The following is a 21540-nucleotide window of genomic DNA, read 5'->3' as shown; positions in this document are numbered from 1 at the left end:
AGATGAAGTATGAAAATGTGGAAGAGCAGAATAGGGTAAAAGAGAGCTGAGCTTCTGGCTGTTACCTGCGCAGGCTTGCGTGATGAGAAAGCTTTAGCCGGGAGGGGAGGAGGAGGGCAGAGATGGTTTGCATCTCCAGCTGCCATTACCTCCTGGTACCAGCGCTCTAAATCTAGAGCGGGCATCTGAAGCCTGCCCAGGTCCGACTGACGCTTAACACACACAGCACATCCATAAGCACAGACAGCATGAGCAGGAGAGAGAGAGGTGGAACGGTGGAATGCCAGAGAGAGAAAGAGAAGAGTGTTAATGAGCAACTCAATGATTTGTTCAATGACTGAATGATACAGGTCTTGATGATACCCAGCCCTAACCAGGAATAAAACGAGAGAACACAGAGGAGGAGAGACACACCTCGAAGGAGAGAGAGAGGGAAGAGCCGTGAGGGGAAGGGAGGTAGGAGAAGGCGGAGTCTGCGAGAGAAGACTGAAGTAATTGGATGGGTGAGGTAGGGGAAGACTCCACCTTCGGCATCCCATAGATATGGTTTAATTGGCCGACGGTCACATACTCCTGACATCCAGGAGTGACATGCGGACACAGGCAGAAGGGAAAAACAGGAAGTAGCAATGCAGGAAAAAGAAGTTATAAAGTTAGCAACTAGAGCACATAATTAAGTAAAACAAAGCTGGTAATGTAATTTATCTCTCTACAGTGAAAGCGAAAACAGCCAATCAGAACATATTTGATGTTTAATATACAGTTATGTGGAGTAAGATTGTGTCCCAATGAGATTTCTCGATAGGGAGTGCTATCTGCAACCAAATGAATAAAAAAATGCAGCTGGTTAGGACAAAAAAAATAACATGTAAGATACTGCTTTATTGCATCAAGCCTAGAGTTTGATCAGGTACTGGGTCATTCTATAAAACAGGTGCCATTTGTGTTTATTTATTTATGTATTAATTAATTAAAGGGGTCATATGATGCTGCTAAAAAGAACATTATTTTGTGTATTTGGTGTAATGAAATGTGTTTATGCGGTTTAAAGTTAAAAAAACACATTATTTTCGACATACTGTACATTATTGTTTCTCCTCTATGCCCCACCTTTTTGAAACCCATCGATTTTTACAAAGCTCATCGGTCTGAAAAAGCGAGGTGTGCTGTGATTGGCTGTGAGCTATCCAATGCGTTGTGATTGGCCGAATACCTCAAGTGTGAGACGGAAATGTTACGCCCCTCACATACTGTTGATGTTGTGTCCTGGTGCGTCGAGACAAAAACATTAAAACCCATTACAAATGAGGCATTTGTTGCACCAAAGAGAAAGGAAAAATTGAAATCGCATCATATGACACCTTTAATTAATTAATTCATCCATCTATTCATTCAATTAATTTATGCCTTTTTTATCTTTCCTACCTCTGTTTCCAACTCCTTACTGTATCATCAAATATACACATTTGATTGAAAACAAAATATATGAAAAGAAAAGCTACCTTTATTATTTACATGCATCTATCTACCTTGTAGTTTAATGACCTTCATGGCTGCCAAATTAAACTGTAAAACTGTCAACTGTTACCATAAACCTTTATTGTTTTAGGAAGCATAATTATATGCAAACAACGGTTTATTTCAGTATTATCTATATAGTATTTTTTTTTTGAATGTTTTAAATTAGCTTTTATTTTTATATGTTCAGTTTGAATTTTTTGTTCATTTTTAGTAATAGCTTTTTTTTTAAGCTTTGGTCATTTTCATTACTTTTTTAAAATAAAAATATAATTAAATTTTATTTCAGTTTTAGTTTTTATTTATTTCCAGTTAGTAATTTCAGTGCTTTACCTTAAACTTATTTCAGTTAAGTTATCAAGGCAACATTTCTCATTTTCATTCATTTATTTTTCGTCAAATATTTTGTAACAACGATCGTAGATTGGGAAGGAGGCGGGAACCGGCGAACATTTAAACATGAAACTTTAATAAACAAATGAACGAACACAAAACGAAAGTAAAAGCGGCAGCCCGTCACGAACGACTGCCGCATAAAACATAATAAAACAACAACATAAATAGTCCAGGCCTGGTCCTCTCTCATCCTTCACTGTCGTCGCTCCTCCGTTGGACTCGAGACCGGTGAGTGGCGCAGGTGTCGCTCATTATCATTTACTCCACCGGCCTCTCTCCGTTCCCACGGCTCTCGGCAACACCCCACTTGTCACATATTTATATATTATTCAACTTTACTCAATTAACAAAAATGTTTTTAATAGTTTTAATTATGATAACTCTGAAAATTTGCTGAAAATGTAATCACTCTCACTGCATCCAAAATGTAGAAGAGCATTATTATGGATTAATGACTGGTATTTTGGCCAATAGCATTGGTTAAAATTATGGATGCACCGATACCGATACTGGTATCGGTATCCGGCCTGATACTGAGCTCCTGTACTCGTACTCGTTAAAATGCCCCGATACCAAACACCGATACCACACAGCATGTGATAAGTGCCATATTCAGACAAAGAAACACCGACAACAGAACAACAGACAGCAGACAGCAGAATGGAGTTATTAGAGATTAAGGATGTCTACGAAGTATATGTATGCAATGAATATGCTAAACATTCAGTATTAACACCTGTATAGCTGATGTGCGCGAGCTGATAAACAAAGCACGCTGAGTGGATTGAGCGCGTGGCGGTGCAGATGCGCGAGCTTGTCGAGTGAATATACCTTTCTCACAGACATCACTGGAAAGTTTGTAGTTCGGTCGGATATGTCAAAAACAAGTAAGTAAAACATTGCACAAGTTACTTAACGGTAGGGAGGGCGAGAGAGAGAGAGAGACAGAGAGAGAGAGAGAGAGAGAGAGAGAGAGAGAGAGCGAGCGCACACACTTCTGTTGTGTGATCTTTGATGTTCACTCAATGAAGTTAACCAACTAACATTATACATACTCTTTTGGTTTCTGTACCCAATATTTAAAACATTTACAAATGTAATAAAAATATCGATATCGGTACTCGGTATTGGCAAGTACCTAAAATAAAAGTATTGGTATCGGGCGAGTACTGGAAAAAGTGGTATCGGTGCATCCCTAGTTAAAATGTTCAAAGTTAAATGTTTAAGTTAAAATGCCTTAATGATGGTTACAAACACCCAGCTTTTTACTTCAGAAGACGTTAATTGATGGACTGGAGTAGTGTGGTTTATATGTGGATTACTGTGATGTTTTTATCAGCTGTTTGGACTCTCATTCTGACGGCACCCATTCACTGCAGAGGATCTATTGGTGAGCAAGTGATGTAATGCTAAATTTCTCCAAATCTGTTCTGATGAAGAAACAAACTCATCTACATCTTAGATGGCCTGAGGATGAGTAAAAGTTTAGCAAATTTTAATTTTCTCAACTATTCCTTTAACACTTAAACACATTCTTTGTCAGAATATTTATGATCAATTTCCTTATTAAACTGGAAAAGGCACCCGTTTCCTAGCATGACCCGTAATACTATAATGCTTGGTTATGGTCATGTATATGATGTAAAGCTAACAAATATCTACAGCACAAATATAAGTAGCACTATAGGTATGAAGAACGGAAAATAAGTTTAAAAGAGAGAAGCAGAAAGAAGAGAGCAGCTATGATACCTCACAGGGGGCAGTTACAGCTGGGTCAAGGGCAAGCGAGAGGCCATGCGAGGAAGCGTCGGTGAGCTGGATGTCATGGCAATCACTCCCATACATCTTATAAACATCCGACAGCTTCAAGTACTCCTGAGAGACGTTACCAGTCAATCAATTCACACAGGACAGAAGTTCAGCTGTCAGTTTACTCACATCCAAACCCAATGAGAGCAGTTATGTCATATTCATGCCTCCATCTAACTCTTTATATGAATTCAAATTTAAAGTTACTCAAGCAGTGCATCCCAAATCGCATACTTATGCACTGTTCTATGCCATTTTGTAGTATAAATAGTGTGAGTAGTGTGTTCACACTGAACATTCCAAAAAGAAAATGTGCACTTTAAATACCCGGATAATGCACTTAAATAACCGAAAAGTGTGGAATGTTGGACACTTCATGCACTCAACTGTCACGGCTTTAATTATGTAGCGAAGGGGGAGAGGCTATCAGACTCTAATTATGAATGACAAAACAACCTTATATAATTAATATACTACATGGTTGAGTACAGTGTATAAGTACATAGTGTATAAGTGCATAATGTGGCATTTGGGACGCAGCTATAATTTCAAGTAGTCCAACTACAGTCAAATTACTTTTGAAAAAGTAGCTACTCTGCAAACACTTAACAAAAAGTAAATACACTCTTAGCAATATTTATTTAGTTTCATAACAATCAAATATATCAAATAAAATCAAATATATATATATCAATTAATTTTAATAATTAATCATATATATATATATATATATATATATATCAATTAATTAATAATGTTTCACAATATTCCTTTTTTTACTGTATTTTTGATTAAATATGTATAAAGCCTTAACATAAGCATAAGATATTTCTTTCACAATAATATAAGAAAGATAATTCTTTCACTTTTTTTGTGTAATCAAAGCAATATTTACATGGAACAAAAACAATTATGATCTCAGTTATAAATCTAATAAAACAATAAAACACAGTGGATAAAATTAATCTGTAAATCATTTGCTGAATCTAAATAAACCAATTCACTCAAATGGCAAAATTTGTTAGCTATTTCCTAACACTTGATGTGTTGATGTGAAACTTTTTCTAAGCGCCTTGGCTGCATACAAAATCAATAAACCTCTTCCAAAACTTCAGAGGAAGTGTGATTTGTCTTTGGAAGCCTGCAAACATGAGATCCCAACAAGCCAATTGCTCTCCATAAGGCAACAAAAAATGAGATGCTCTGTACAGGCATGTTCTCAGAGCACGCTCCAGGCTGCATGCATCGACAGTTAGTTCAGTTACCTCCTGAGGCACCATGGGATATGAGTGGAATGAGGAAGCATGAAAGGGGGAGGAGTAGGGGTGATCATCGTCTAACAGGTCAGCCTCGCTGATGTGAAGCACATCCTGGGCGGAGGTTTATAAGTCAAACAATATCCTGAGTCTAAAAGATTTCATTTCCTGTTTTGCTAACCAAAATGTTATGGGATGGCACAGGAGACGCATATGCTACCAGGAACACCTGGCTACAAAGCTAAACCTTAGCTTTCCTAGCCCAAGAAAACCAAACTACAAAGATGGATTGCAAAATGTTTGCTAAGAAACATACTATGGGTCCCCATCAACCATTTGAAGGTCACATGAAAGCATACTGTACTTGGAAAAAACTCAACAACATTTAAAAAATACGTTAACCAACAAATACATTCTAATTTCAAGCAAATATTTAGCAGTTATATCTTGTAGCCTAGCATAACAGGCTCATGAAGCATTTGATTACAGTTCTGCTTACCTCCTTTATAGTGTTGGAGCTTTTGGGGAATGTCTTTCCTCCAGTTAAACTCTGGTATCTTCTCTCCAGATTAGCTAGCCTTTCCTTTTCCTGAAACATAGATTCCAAGTCAATCAGTTAAAAACAGTATGATGGTTTCCACAAAAATATAAAGCAGCACAACTGTGTTCAACATTGATTATAACAAGAAATGTCTTGAGCACTAAATCATATTAGAATTATTTCGGATGGATCATGTGACACTAAAGACTTGAGTAATGGCTGCTGAAAATTTAAAACAGTTATTTTAAATTATAATAATATTTCACAATAGTACTGTTTTTACTGTATTTATGATCAAATATGTATGTAGCCTTGGTGAGCATACGACACTTATTAACCCAACTAATATATCTAACTGACCCAAAACATTTTGAATAGGAATGTTTTTTTTTTTGTTTTTATTATCAAATCAAAGCAATACCTATATGGAACAAAAACAATCATGATCTCAACTGAAAACTAATAAAACTAGAAAAATATTTGCCCTTACCAAAAAGAAGTATACTACAAGTTTATTTTATACTTAAGTAAAGTTCAAGTATATTTTTAAGTATACTTTATGTAGTAAGTATACAACTATCAGTGTACTAGTAGTATACTTGTAAGTGTACTATTTCAATACTCTTTGGGACTAAATTGGCCCACTTTCTAGGATATAAATGTATACTTTTAAGTATACTTTAAGTATAACAGTAGTCAACTTTGAGTGCACAATTAGTTTACATTTATGTTTTTAGTTTGTACTGCAACTATACTAAAAGTGAACTTATAGGTATACAGATAATTTACTAATTAAATACTTGTAGCATTTTTAGTACACTCAGAACTATAGTCTCAGTAAACTACTAGTTTAGCAGTTTTATACTGCAAGTATACTCGTAAGTTTTCTTTAAGTGAACTTTACATCATACTTTAAGTATACTACTATGTCCCTATTTAGGTATTAATTTGTATATATTTTGCTATATGAATAGGCTATCTGAACATACAAATATCAAAAGAAAGAACGGGGTATTTGCTTGTAAACAAAAACATTTTATTCTAGCTTCATGCATTCTTTTTTGTAAACACTTGAATGTGGGTAAGTTTCATAAAAAAAAAAGAAAAAAAAAAAGAAATAACATTTTGAACAAAAAGCTGAAAAAAGACTATGAATTGGATTCAGAATGATAATCAAAATGTAGATGGAGTCTATCAACACCCCAAAGCTTAACAGTCATTACCTCTTCATGGGTCAATATTTTATTCCATAACTTTACACAGTTTTGATGCTGTTTTATGTCTGATCGTGTGACATTACATGTGGAAGCATCTGTTGTTTCGGTTTCTTCTTGGCTTGTTTCTGTACAGAAGATGTATAATAGCGCCCCCTACCATACAACAATGAAAACATGGATTCCCGGAGCACAAGTAGCTATAGCTCAAATATATATAGACTTTTTCTAAGTATAAGTCAAGTATACTTAAATGTCATTTTAAGTATACTTCTGAGAAGTACATAAAGCACATTTCTGAGAACTACATAAAAAGTAGACTGAAAGTATACTTTCCTATTTTTAGAAGCTTTTGCTTTTAGAAGAAGTATACTAATAGCACAATTGAATAAACTTCTTTTTCGTAAGGGTGGGCAGTGACACGGTTCATTTACACAAACTATCCAAACAAACCAATTAATTCAAATAAGTACTTTTAGTTAGTTATTTCCCAACGCACAGATTTTAATTCAATCATTTTATGCTAAACTTTTGAAAAAGTTGGTCTTTTTTACCAAGCAACCACGTAGACATTGATATGGAAGAGGTTTTGGAGAAATTTGGTGCAAGTCCTCATCCTAAAGTGCTCTTAAAATGAGCAAGAACATTAAAAGTGAATATAGGAAGTCATTTTCATTTCTTGTACCTTCTGTAGCAGTTGCAAGGTCATACTTCTGTCCTTGGCCAGTCTCTCACACTCCTGAGTGGCCTGTATTCCCAACTGACTGGCCTGGCTTTCCAATGCCACAACTTTTTCCTGGAAACAACAATTTGGACATTAGGTTGAGATGCTCTTGGTGCATCCATGCTTTATTATATGTGTCTAAGTTTAATTTGCCTTTCTTTTGGTGATGCTGCTGTGGTACTGAGCTCTGTCCTGCAGCAGCTGCTGGGTGATGGTCTCGCGCTCCTCCTCTAGACTGCTCTCCTTCTCTAATTGCTGGAACTCCAAGTCCTCAAACTGCTTAGTCGCAGCCTCAATGGTCTCAGCTTCCTACACACACGTACATCCAAGTATAGGGTCAAACACTAGTCAAAGCATCCCATAAAACGACAGCATTACGCATGCTCTGCAGCAGTCAAGCTAAGTAAGCTTAAAAAGCCACAGGGAGGAACCAGTAGGAACGTTATGCAACATGGTCTGTAAACCTTATCCAAATACAATACAAAAATCCAAAAAGTAAAAATACTTTAAAATGTATTTGATTAAAATATTAACTAAATTATTTGTTATTAAATAAACATTTACTAATAATACTAATTATAGTCATTCATTCTTTATTTAAATTTAAATAAATAATACATTTTCTTTTCAATTATTGAAAATGATTGGTATAGAAACAGGTATGGGTAACATTAATTAATTTAATATTACATAAACCATATTTAGAAATACATTTTAAAATATATAAAATTTCTACATATTCTTAAGATATTTTTTATGGTTTATATATAATTTTAAAGACTTCCTGCAGTAATTTCAGGGATCCCCGGGGTCCGGTTGAAAACCCTGGTGCTACACACAGATCTGTGTGGAAATAATACACTCTTCCAGAATCCTTTAAGATCTATCATAATACATACAACTGAAACCCAAGTACATCAAACATCATTTAAACAGTCAGCTGGGATGGTAAAACTGGGAAAGACTGAAAAAAGAGGAATGACTTTGAGACTTCAGATCATAAATTCATCTTATGAAAAGTCTTTTCTATATACAGATCTCAAGGACACTGGCTAACCCTTGCTGTCAATTCATCAAAGCATTTCTGACACTGTGAAGCTTGAAGGCTCAGTGCGCACATGACATCACTTCTCTCTCGTGCAACCCTTGGGATATTTCTGCCTGCAAAAAGGGCTAGTCATCAAAAACACTGCCCGAGCACTGTCCGATGAGATTCCTTCAACTATGCAAATCACAATAAATATATTTCTTCATATTTTAAACAGAGACTTCCTGGTATGCGTTGTATTTTTGTGTCTTTTTACACAAATCAAATCAAAATACATTGCAAAAATATATTTTGGCCAAAGTATCATAATCTGTGTGGTATATAGAAAGAAGTGCATGATTTTCCCCCAAACAAGCTAAGTGCAAACCCTTTAGCGATTTTAAAGATTTTATTGGGCATGTCAATAACAGCTGATTGCCTATATAATACTTAAACAAATACTGACCCTAACCCTATCCTAAACCCTAACCCTAACCTTTACCTTATAATAACACTGGTTGCACTTCCAGATAAATAGCATGTTTGTCGTGATCGGATTCATTCTTGATTTTTCTAAACTCTGAACTTTTATTGACTTGTGACTGACTGCATGATTGATTAGACCAAAGAAATCGACTGGATGGGGTTTTTGCTTAACTGGTTTGAGGGAAATAATCATGTGAGAGAAGTGAGAGGTATCAAAACAAAACTAGCATTACGTTAGCTTCTGCATTAATAGATTAGTACATTGTTAAGTGTTATTAATATTTTGGCACCAGACAGTAGCATGTAAGAAACCTCAACAATACATCCAAAAATGTCGAAAACATGCAAAATTTCACCAATTAACACCACGTTACCTCCCATTAGGAATTTAGACACTTTCTTCAGTGCACTAAACTAAGGCAGACAAGAATAAAAACGATGTTCCCAGCAGAAATCATTCTTAATAATAATAAACATGGAATAATGGTTCTACTAGGATCATCATGGTGGATTCGGTGTATAGACAACCCAAAGGAGCTTAGTTGGGAATGTGTATCTGAAAAGTGGGGTTTATAAAGCCAGGACTGTGGGACGGAAGCAGTTCTAAAAGTGCTGATGTTCCTGATGGTCACTGACCCTCTTGAGTTGTTCCTGTAACTGCTCCCTCAGAGACTCAGGGCAGTTATGAAGCTGGCTCGTCAACTCATTGTACTCATCCTGAAGCCTCTCCAGGGCTTCCCGCTCCGCCTCAACATTAGCCTTCTCCTAGAAAGAAAACACACCATCCGGGGAGGGGAGAGAAAGAGAACACACAGCTCAAATCCACGCCATGCAGAAGCGTCCGTGGCTAGAGTTCACAACAGAGTGGGTGGAGCCAGAAAGGATGAACTCTAAAGGCCTGTTCACACCAAGGACGATAACTATAAAGATAACAATAAAGATATAGTTCTAAAAATCTTTCTCAATATTAAAGAATAGCACACCACAGAGTCCACACCACAGCTATAACGATAAAGGCACAGAGAAACGATATAGTTGGAATCACTTTCAGAATGATTTTTTCCCAGCTGATGAATGATAAAAACATTGACAGTCAATCAGAATCAGTCCTGCTATAACGAGCTCGAGAATTTAAAGCGGCAGACGAATGTGCGCATGGAACAAACAGATGATATTGTCCGCTGGTGTGGACGCTAATATAGTTATCTTTATAGTTATCTTTATAATTATTGTTCTTGGTGTGAACGGGCCTTAAGCCTTATAAAATACTATAAACTAAGTGGCACTGGACTGTAGGCCATCAACAGGGCCAAACAGACTTCTGTTCTCAGGCATTTCTTGGTCAATGACTTCAAATGTAATGAATTTCCGCTGGTATGTGCTTTTTAGATGAGATTATGCTATATCAGATGGCAAGAATTGATTTGTTTGGCATCGTTGGCTAGTTTGAAGCTGGCCTTTTTTCTTTCTTTTATCATAAAAAGAAAGATTTGCAATAGCATCATACTTAATGCATCAGATTTTTTTTTTTTTTTTAATGGAAAAGGAAAATTTTTTTAGGAATACTTCACCCAAAGATGAAAATTGTTTGGTTGCCCATTTCATTATTAACCCATTTGAGTTTTTTTTCCCCACTGTGGAACACAAAAGGACTATTTTTGTTGCTTTTTTCCAAGCAATTACAATGAATGGGGACTGGAGCTTCTTCAAAAGGTGCAAAGTATCATACAAGCATAATAAAAAATGACATATGTGTGTGTGTGTGTGTGTGTGTGTCTGTGTGAGAAATTTTATGAAATCATATGACAGTTCTATCTATGTAAAGACTTTTTTTCACTGAAAACTGTGAAATCAGCTATAACGCTCACAGAAAACTGCAAAATTCAATTTTAGTTGATTTACTTGTAAAGCGCTTTTCACAATACACATTCTTTCAAAGCAGCTTTACCACCAGGGTTCCTCAATAGGTGGCCCGTGATAGAAAAAAGTTTGGCCCGCGCTAATTTCAAATAATGTGGCATGAAAATTCAAACGCAGCATCAGAAAGCTACATTAACTTACATTGTGTCTACACCGGACGCGAGCGGCGCAGCGCGACGCAATAAAAGAACCCGTTATAATCAGTGATGCTGTCAACACTGGATGCGGCGCAACACGACAAATCCCAGACAGTAAACTGCTGACTCGTTCTATTTATAACGTAGGCTACTGACACAATGTTCAAATGATTTGCAATGCTTTGTCGCGTCCAGTGTAGATACGATGTGACATAATGCATCAGATTTTTTTTTTTTTTTTAAGTTAGTCCTCGGATATTTCTAAGGCTAGATGTTGAGCTATTCTACTGCACATTGCATTCATGCATGGTTTTCTTTTCCAGACCAATATGAGAACATTCAAAGCATGTCAAAACATCAATATATCAAAGCACAGACAGAACCAGATTCTGTTTAAATAACTTTAAAAAGCCATTTTCAAGGTTTATAGGGGAATTTTCCATGTTTGCACAAACACTGCACAGATTGTTTGCGGTCAAGATCAATCTAGTACAAATTACAGCCGGTCTGGTAACATGAGCGTGTTGGAAGCCAATGGGTTCAAAGCAAACAAACAGATCAAAAAAGATCTGAATGAACAATCCTGTTATATATACATATATATATATATATATATGCATGAAAATTCAAACACAGCATTAGAAAGCTACATTAACTTACATTGTGTCTACACCGGACGCGAGCGGCGCAGCGCGACGCAATAAAAGAACCCGTTATAATCAGTGATGCTGTCAACACTGGATGCGGCGCAACACGACAAATCCCTGACAGTCGGTGGTTAGGACAAAAACTACATGGAAAAGATACTTTTTATCGCGTCATGTCTGATTGGGACACACGGTGTTACAGTTTGATCCCTCCCAAAAAAATCTAAGCATAAAAATATTAATACTTACAAATCTAATAACTGAATCTGCAATTAGGGAAAGTGGAGAGAAGAGATCCAGTCTGAGAATGAGCAGGAACAGTTGATTTGCATGGCAGACATGGAAATGGATTGTTCATTTGTTTTTAATATTCAACAGGCAAAGTTCTTCTGTATCTAAATGCAAAAATGTTCATAATTGTTTAAATAAAACAGACTACTGGGGAAATAAATCTGAATATTCATCTTGTGACCATTTTGTGATTATTTTAACAAAAGCAACAATAATATAATAAATGTAATAATAATAACAATTATATATATATGCCAGTGGCCCTTGGCTTGGTATTGTTGGCAGAATTCGGCCCTCGGCGAAAACTAATTGAGGAACCCTGATATAAACGTTATCTTAATCTTAATCTATCTTAAGCCACTCGCCAATTTTCATTGGCCTTTTCTCTTAAACTCAGAGGTGATTCGGGTTCCCAAGTAAGACCCCTAACGTCATCAAGACATAACTTTTTGTGGAATATAAAGTGCATTGGTCGTACTGATACTTTTATGTTGCTTTGCATCCTTTTTGACGTTTGAAAGTTTCATTTCCTATTCACTGAAAATTCATGGGAAAGAACGCCGAGCACAGTGTTAAAAATTTCCCATTTTGCGTTCAACAGAAAGTAAGTCCATAATAACAAAAGGCATAATGACAGAATTTTTATTTTTGGGCGAACTGTTCCTTTAAGGATATCTCCAAGAGCATAATACTTGGCAGAATCGAAAAAGGAGGCTAAAATACCCAGAGAAACCCAGAATCTGATGGATAAGAAATAAAAGCTGGAATTCTGAAACAGCGTGCAGAAAAAAACGTTCTAAAAGACACCCACTGTAAGTCACAGAGTCTTGCACCACTGGAGCTATTGTCCCTCATAGCCAGTGCGCTAATCCCAAAGCCTGAGTTTTGCTAAGCTAAACAGTTTTGAACCCGAGGGGGTGAGCAGAAGAAACGGAGAGACTGTCAGTGCGGAAAAAAGCAGTGAGGAGATTAGAGGTTAATGAAGGCTTGTTAGTGTTGCCAAGCATTGTAGAGGACCTGATGAGAACCACCACAAAAGGAGAGGAAAAAGACAACACCTCTTGTGAATGAATGCTTGATTACTAGACAGAACCTTGGCTTTCTGCCCAAACAAAACCAGTGAACTGCATTTAAATGTGACTATCATCTTCAGATCCTCTATTGTAGAATGTAGAATGACCAGATGTAATGGGAAGCAGTTTGGCTAGTTTGGATGAGCACTGTCGCTCTTTATTTATTTTTTGTTTTTTTTTACCTGGGGATGGCAATCGAGACCAGAATGGGCCTTGAGTGGCCATCCAGCAGAATGGCATGCCTTTAAGGAATGTCAGAGACCAGAAAAGGCTGTTCAGTCCAAAAAGGCTCGACAGTATAAAACACAAAACAGTCAGTTTGGGGATTTGAAGTTTCAAAAATTTCACATTTCGGCGAAATTTCACAAGCAAAAAATGGTCTATTGTCAATAGTGTATACATATGAAGAACAGCTTACAATGAAGTCACTTTTAAATCAAGCAGATTTCTGTTGGTCAACATGGCAATTTTACGACCAACCTACCAGTTGCGAAATCTGCATGGGGAAATCTTTCACCCTCATGTGAATTTCGAGATGATGTGGATTCCTAAGCAATGCTAAATAAGACCACACCTTTATGGAAACATTTTTACTTCTACATGTAAAATGAATGCCTAAATATGTTCAGAATATGGACAATTACATTCTGTGAACTTTTATGCGGTGTGTATCCTACCTTGTCTTTCTCTCTCTGAATGGTGCTCTCCAGTTCACTGAGTTTGCGCTGCAGCTGGCTGATAATCCCTGTCTCAGCCTCAATTTGCTCCAGCTCGGCCTGTCTTTCTCCCTGCAGCAGAGCTCTTTCCATCTCCGCCTGTCCAGATCAACACATCAGATAGAGCAATTCTCACACAGGCCACATAAACACACCCGAGAGCTCCATCTGACATTCTCTGTTCCACTATGCATCACTTTCCTCTGCTTCCAACTGTTATCCACTATAATTAGGAAAGGACTTCCTGTGTATCCTTCAGTGTATTTAACTAGCTATATAAAAATGTTTATGAGAGTGGTTCACCTCCTGTTTGGACTCCTGAAGTTGCTGCTCCAGTTCTGTGATTCGAGCTTTGAGCTCATCTACCTTTGCCAGCACTTGAACCCGCTCCTCCTCCAGGTATCCCAGTTCCAGACGGCCAATGCTGCCCGATCCCAGAGAGTCCTCTGCCTAAATACAATTCACACACAGTTTATATGATTTACTTTTTACATATACTATTGCTCAAAAGTTTGAGGTCAGTAAGTTCTTTTGTAATGTTTTTGAAGTCTCTCATGCTCACCAAGGCAGTTTATTGATCAAAAATACAGTAAAACAGTCCTATTGTGAAACATTATTACAATTAAAAATAACTGTTTTCTATTTTAATATATTTTGAAATGCAATTTATTCCTGTGATGGCAAAGCTGAATTTTCAATGTCACATGATCCTTCAGAAATCATTCTAATATGAACATTTCTTATTATTATCAATGTTAAAAACAGTTGTGCTACTTAATTTTCGTGGAAACCGTAATTCATTTTTTCATGATTTCTTAAAAATAGAAAGTCAAAAGAACAGCATTTATTTGAAATAGGAATCTTTTGTAATGTTATGAATTTCTTTACTGTCACTTTTGAATAAAAATATGAACAAAACCATTCATTTCCTCCAAAAAAAAAAAACCCTACTGACCCCAAACTTTTAAACTGTAGTGTAATAATACAAATATGTAATATGAAAAGCACATTAATATTGTATAATTGATTAAAAAGGTAGATACTAACATTGCTAATAGTGAAAACATATATACCACATTTGTTCTTATTTAAAGAAGTAAAAAGAGTCAGACCTGTCCATTTTGTCCATTTAGCAGAGCTGGTGGGGTCCGTCCGTCCTGCTGTGCACTCTCAGTGCTACTGCTGTCCTCCTCTTGGCTTTGACGATGTCTCTGCGTCACCCTTAGGGAAGCACTGCTCACACTGTCCAAGGAAGGACGTCTGACGTTAAGCCCGTCCCTTGAGCCAAGCCCCAGATCTCCCGCCGGCCCATCGCCCTTGTTATACTCGGCACAGAGGTTCAAGATTGTTTCCAGCCGCTGCCGTTCCTAAAACACAACAGAGATGAGCTATTAGATGAGTCAGGGGTGGCAAAAATTTCCCTCACGTTATCTAGTTTCCTCTGCACCAGCCTCTGGCACTCAGCATCCTACTGATGCAGATCTGAAGAGAGGAGAGGAAATAAACAGAAGCGCCACTGTCTGGAGAGACTCTTATCAGGACCCTGTCCTCAAGCGGGAGGACCCTGCTTTCAGCACATACAAACACCCAGCGCTTGTCAGAACAGGCCCTCTCTTACAGCAGACACTGAAACAACTACGCAACTACACAGAACTCATGTAATGTCAGCCTGGGGGGTCTGAATGTGGTAACAGCTGCCCTCTTAAGTGAGTCGGGCCCACCTCAATGACACATTTTCAGTGTGACCTTTGGCCATTACATGCCATTTGCCCCAGACCGAGGCACCGACTCTGCTGAGTAACACAGTCTGTATGATACGCAAATGGAAAAAATAAACTTTAATGTTTTTACGATATGTTAATATCTAGAAATGCTTATAAAATCAGCTGTAATAATTTGTGTGGAAAAATACATTTAACGATGGTTTTGGGGTTCTATGAATGCAATTTATTAATGCAAGTGCAGTTTCTTGTTAAATTATGCAGCTAGGCATTTAGAGGTATTAACTGAAAAACTGAGTTACTACTGTGAGAACAATGAGCGCTCGGGAATTTAAATATACTTGATGACATTCAATGATTGGCTGACACTCCCCTAGTATAAAATCATATGACATGATTTATTTAAAATTCATGTATTTCATTCTAAGTATACTTCAAATCCATTAACATATTTACTGACATATCACTTAAAACTTACTGGTATAAAATAATAATTAAACTTAATTTGGAGAATTTCTTTATAGTACAATGCACATTTCTTATGCCTAAAATGGGTTTTAATATCACTATTAATAAGGATTGTATGATCACTGTATAATATCAGTCTTTAAATGCAAGATATTTAAAGTGTACCCGAAGTATACATTGCAATAGTTCCACTTTAGCACAATCAAATATTCTTAAGTATATCTTTAGTTGGACCTCAACACTATTTCCACACAATTAAAGTGCATTAAGCACAAAATCAGTTGTTCCAATTTAGCAGACTTTAAGTATACCAGTTTAGTATACCAAAAGTACAATTGCAGGGTATTTTTATTAAGCACATAAATATGCAAATGTATTTGTAGTATACTTAGCACAAAAAATAGCACAAAAGAATTTCAAATACATTTTACTATATTTGTTTTCACTATGTCAATATGTGAATATTACACAGACTTCCCATAATCTGTATATTATCTCTTTATTATCTTACAAACTTTTATCCTAGGATCTAAATTATATAATTACTTAATAAATATTTCCTTTTGAGATTTTAAGAAATGCTAGTAATTCTGGTAATATATCACAATATTATTGTTTTTACTCTATTTTGATCAAATAAATGCAGCCTTGGTGAGTATATATAACTTTAAGAAATCTTACTGACCCCACACTTTTAAATGGTAGTATACATTTAAAATACATATTTAATTTTCATAAAATATCAATCTCTCTTGAGCCACTCCATCACAAACCTTGACTACAAAACCTTGCTGTAGGTTGTAAAATAATTGCACATGATTAAATCCAAGGCAGAAAAGGAAGATAAACAAAAAGAGGCATGCTGGTACTCCAGCAGGTTGTGTGTGCTCTCTTTGATGTGCTCTAGAGACTACTAGATGAGCACAGTGTGATTTGTGGAGGACTGTGATGAGTAACCTACAAACCCTTAATTAGCTCAACCTGTAATCATCAGCCCCGCCCCTGAATCTCCAGGATCACACTGAAACGAGAAACATGGCTGAGGGGAATCGGTTCAGACTGTTCCCATGGCCCTTTCCCATCAAACTACCGAATCACAGACAGAGAGATGTTTCTATATCAAAAAGCACCAAAATCTTCCATTCAAATTACCAAATGAAAGTGATTTTAGCTTGAATTTAAATAGGTGGCTCAGAGAGACCACTGAAACTGATCCGCTGTGACATAAATCACTTAAAAATATGAAAAGATGAAAAGAATGTTCAATCACCTATCAGAACCACATCAACATGTCTTCACCTGACAAGGCTGTCTCATCAAGATAATTACACGTCTGAATTACAAAAAGCCCCCGTGCTTTCATTCCTCAGGTGTCCAGGCTCTGTAATAGTGCTGGGCGGTATACCGGTTCATACCGAATACCGGTGTTTATTTTTGTTATGATATAAATTTTTAAAATACCGCAATACCGGTGTATGTCACTTAAACAACGTTCGGAACGCGACACTGTTTGAAAGGGGTCACTTTTCACTGTTGCACTGTGGTGAGGGAACAGCTGTATGTGTTACTAAGCGTTAAAGTTCCAAAACTGAAGCTGTAGAACTAATAGAACGTGATGACACAGAAGAACTCCTCCACAATATCCAGCCTCCGCATGAAAAAAAAATACCGTCATGTATCGTGAAACCGGTATAATTTTGAAAAATACCGTGATATAAATGTTTGGTCATACCGCCCAGCACTACTCTGTAACAACCCAAACACCCTTCTAATACTGAAGAGGTGATATCACAGAAAGTTTCTCGTTAACTACAATTTGCACCAATAATTGCTGTATACTGTGACAGCTAATTATCTCTGCTTAAGAGCCAAGAGCAACATCTCCCATTTTTAGAGATTTTTCAATCAAAAACTGTCAAGACCTTGAACACAGATGTTCTCAGTTCTAAAAGAGACGTTTAGTCCCACTTTAGACCAGGACTACAACAGACCCCAATGTGCACAACACTCATTTACGAGTTTAAAGGGCCCTCTGTAGTTGTCATTAGCTGGTCCCCCTAGGGGAAGGAAATTGTTTAAGATCATGGCACACCCTGAATATTAAAAGTGCTCTGAAACACACAGAGGCTGAGGGAACCGCAGGAGGGAGTCTAATCATTTGATCTGCTTCCATCCAGGCCTGTTGAGCCTCTGATCCTGGAGTTTACAGCCAGGCTTGATGAATGTTTTCAATCAAAGCCAGCGCTACCTTAACACTTCTAAAGCAATACATTGTTTAATTGTGCTGTAAAGGAGCGCTAATACAACACATGAGGGAATACAACTAAATACCTATATGTAAATACCAATATATGACAACACACTGTAAGTCAGACTAATGTGTGTAAAAGTACAATATTAGTAATTAAACACTAGTTTATGGTACATTTGGATTAAATACACTTTATATGCACAGTAAAACTAACTCAGATAAAAGAATGCAATGAAAACCACTCACTCACCCTCATGGTGACGTGTTAAAAGTAGCACACTAGTTAGAGTCCTGTGGTTCTCTCAGATGTTTCCTCATTGAGTAGCTCTCCAGAACTCACACACACGCTGAGACAGATGAACAAATAAAGCCCCTAGTCCCTCCGCCTCCAACACACACACACACACATACACTCTCTGGTCCGTTTTCTCACAGCTTGTCACAGTAGGTATGATCGCACTACATCTGGCTCACTGGCTCATCTGGCTCATTTCTCTGCTGGTGGCTGCTAATGATGATATGATTCAATGTTCACAGAGGCTTATTGAAATGGATGTCTTGTTTTATCTATCAAGGTTTTGAAACACATGGGAGGGGAGGCCCAGACGCAAGTTTTAACACCATTCATTGTAACCCACTCAGGGGTCAGTGCTTACTAAACAACAACACCGTTTGTGTGGGTGCTGGTCAGATGTTCTCTTTGAGACTGGTTAATGTGAAAATTACAATTCAGTCAAATGCTACTTGCTGAATGCCAGATGGAAAAATATAGATGGTTTCCACTGAACGGGTATGTAGGATAACTGTTAAGCACTTCATACTTTCCAGATGACAGCAATGAACAGACGTAGCTCTCTGTTTACAAATCTCCCCACTTTGCTATGAGTTTTTGGTGAGCGTGTGTCTTAAAGGCACATTTCTCACTCAGGTGTGACCATTTCAGGAAAATGGCAATGGTTCTATTTACACTGATCTGTAAAGTGGCCAATTCTGAGTTTCTACTCTAATCCAGTTAAATAAGAAGTTAAAATGATCTTTACACAACCTTCCTAACTTGGCATGATGCTCAAATTTCAATAATATAACTTAACACGTAATTGATATTATATACAACTTATATCAAATTATAAAAACTTTGAAGTTCCATTCTTAAATCTCTGAATTATCATTAACATTGCTCTTTATTGTCTAATAACTTTTAGTTTTACTTTCTGTTGTTGCTCAAAGCCATTGATCAATAGTGTACATCCAATAATAATAACAACCAATTAATATAATAAATATAACTTATTGAATAATATTAATATATTTTAAATATATGCATATATATTTATATTCGCCTTTTTTGTGCAATACTTAATATAGTGTAATTCATGAATTATTTTAAAAGTAACTCAACCGCAATATTATGCTAAATGCAAATGTAGATTGATGTAAAAATCATATTAATTCCAAAACTGATGACATTCAGTGTTTAAGAACAAAAATATGAATTAAATACGAAAAAGAACCTCAGTTCGGTTTCCCTGACTAAAAAGAAAAAGTAGTATAAGTAGAAGAAGAAGAAAACAGAAAATTACTGCTGTTTAAGAGTCCTGGGAATTTAAAAATGTCAGATTCATACCGTCATATAGAAAAAAATATTTAAAAAAATTACAATTCTGTGTCATGTGAAGAGAAAATAATGGGCCCTATTCAACTGCTGTACGAACGTATCCAAAGTGAAAATATCTCAGGTATTGAACATAAACGGTTATTAGTAATACTGGAAGCCCAAACAAAAACTGAGATATGACATTTGGAGAAACATTCCAGCTCTTTTATTTCCGCTCACACATTTTTATGCATTCCAACCACACAAGGACCAATCAGAGCTCATGAGACATGGACTTTGCCTTCTGATCCCAGCTCTTACATTCCACTGTCTTCCCTCTGTCTAGAATGACACACACACACAAACCTACAGCTCCTCAAATCCTTTTTCAGAGCCTCTCAAACCCCCAGTCATGTCAGAGGTTCTCTCCTGCTCTTCCTGACCTTTTTCTTTCTCTAAATGTGTGACAGGGTCACAGTGCGACTCTTACTGCTGTGACATGCCCGGACTGCTTGAATACCTTTAACCAGACAGACGTCAGTCTCTTCCGTTCTGGCTATCCAAAACAAACATCCAAAAGATTTTAAAGTGTGATATTGTGAGCTCTCAGCACCGTCACATGCCTATTTGTATATATTTTCCATTAAATAAAATTAATACAAAAATACGTTTTTAAACATCAAATATTTATATGAAATATTATTTTTTCACATGTTGAAAAAACTAACTATAAATTATACTTTTCCCCCTCTATTCTTCTTAAAAACACACACACACTTTGAGCTGAAATGTGTCATTTCTGTGCCTAAACTGAAACGAGTTTAAAAAAAAAAAAAAAAAAAACATTTTGTGACCCCGCTAGCCGTCCGGCCAACAAAGTCAGGTACCGTGGTTCCGACGGTCTAGGGAGGAACTAGATAGGCATGGTACGACACACAAGATGTCATGCGAAAAGTGGTTTATTGTCTTCCCACAAGACTAAGTGATAGTGCTGAATAAATACAAAGTACAAACAAGAAAAAAGACAAATAAACAAAGTAACAAAACAACTTAAGTTTGGTGCTCAAACTCAGCACATTCACTGGGCTACACAAAACCCCAAAGAAAATTGCTGGAGCAGCGAACCTAGCACTAAACAATGCTGACAAGCCCCATAGCTGGGCGCTGCAAAAAAAAACCCTCTACAAGACAACAGGTGGTTTAAATAGAAATATTTCCCACCAAACAAAATTGGACCAAACCAATTCAACAGAATAAACTCCTCATAAACGGTTCATCTTTCTCTAATAACACACTATTCCATTGCCATTTAAATAACAAAAGACAGCCACTAGCGCGGTAGACAACAGCAATCAATAGATACATACATACATAACAACAATGAAAGTAACTCAATTAAATCAGTTACCAAAACAATACAACATGGTATGATCATTGTTACTAGCGAGGTAGACAACAGCAATCAATCAATAGATACATACATACATACATACATAACAACAATGAAAGTAACTCAATGAAGTCAGAGTTACCCAAACAATACAACATGGTATGATCATTGTTACCATGAGCGCATTCTGCCTACGCGCGCTGGCAGAATGACCCAGGGACAGCGGAACAGGTAAATAACAACATAATGATTGCCGTTAACTAATGTCAGAAACCTAGGGCTGGACGATATGGCCAAAATTTATATCACGATATATTTCTTAATTTCGGTCGATACGATATAATTCCGATATCGATATGAA

At 36.7% G+C, this 21540-nt stretch overlaps 1 protein-coding gene across 1 annotated transcript in view; it reads right to left on the bottom strand.

Moving 5' to 3' along the window:
• LOC107659918 (pleckstrin homology-like domain family B member 1) overlaps positions 1-21540 on the bottom strand; it is a 91510-nt gene that overhangs the window by 26324 nt on the left and 43646 nt on the right. Inside the window, exons 7-17 of the mRNA XM_016449019.1 lie at positions 14868-15122; positions 14059-14205; positions 13717-13854; positions 13222-13281; positions 9608-9736; positions 7612-7767; positions 7420-7530; positions 5479-5568; positions 3664-3789; positions 415-573; positions 66-212 (exon numbers count right to left, since the gene is read on the bottom strand). Coding sequence (XP_016304505.1) covers positions 66-212; positions 415-573; positions 3664-3789; positions 5479-5568; positions 7420-7530; positions 7612-7767; positions 9608-9736; positions 13222-13281; positions 13717-13854; positions 14059-14205; positions 14868-15122 — 1518 coding nt within the window. The remainder of the gene's footprint in view (positions 1-65; positions 213-414; positions 574-3663; positions 3790-5478; positions 5569-7419; positions 7531-7611; positions 7768-9607; positions 9737-13221; positions 13282-13716; positions 13855-14058; positions 14206-14867; positions 15123-21540) is intronic.

This window comes from Sinocyclocheilus anshuiensis, unplaced genomic scaffold, assembly GCF_001515605.1.
Source record: "Sinocyclocheilus anshuiensis isolate Anshui unplaced genomic scaffold, SAMN03320099.WGS_v1.1 scaffold1241, whole genome shotgun sequence".
Classification (NCBI taxonomy): domain Eukaryota; kingdom Metazoa; phylum Chordata; class Actinopteri; order Cypriniformes; family Cyprinidae; genus Sinocyclocheilus; species Sinocyclocheilus anshuiensis.
This window is presented reverse-complemented; position numbering and strand designations above follow the sequence as displayed.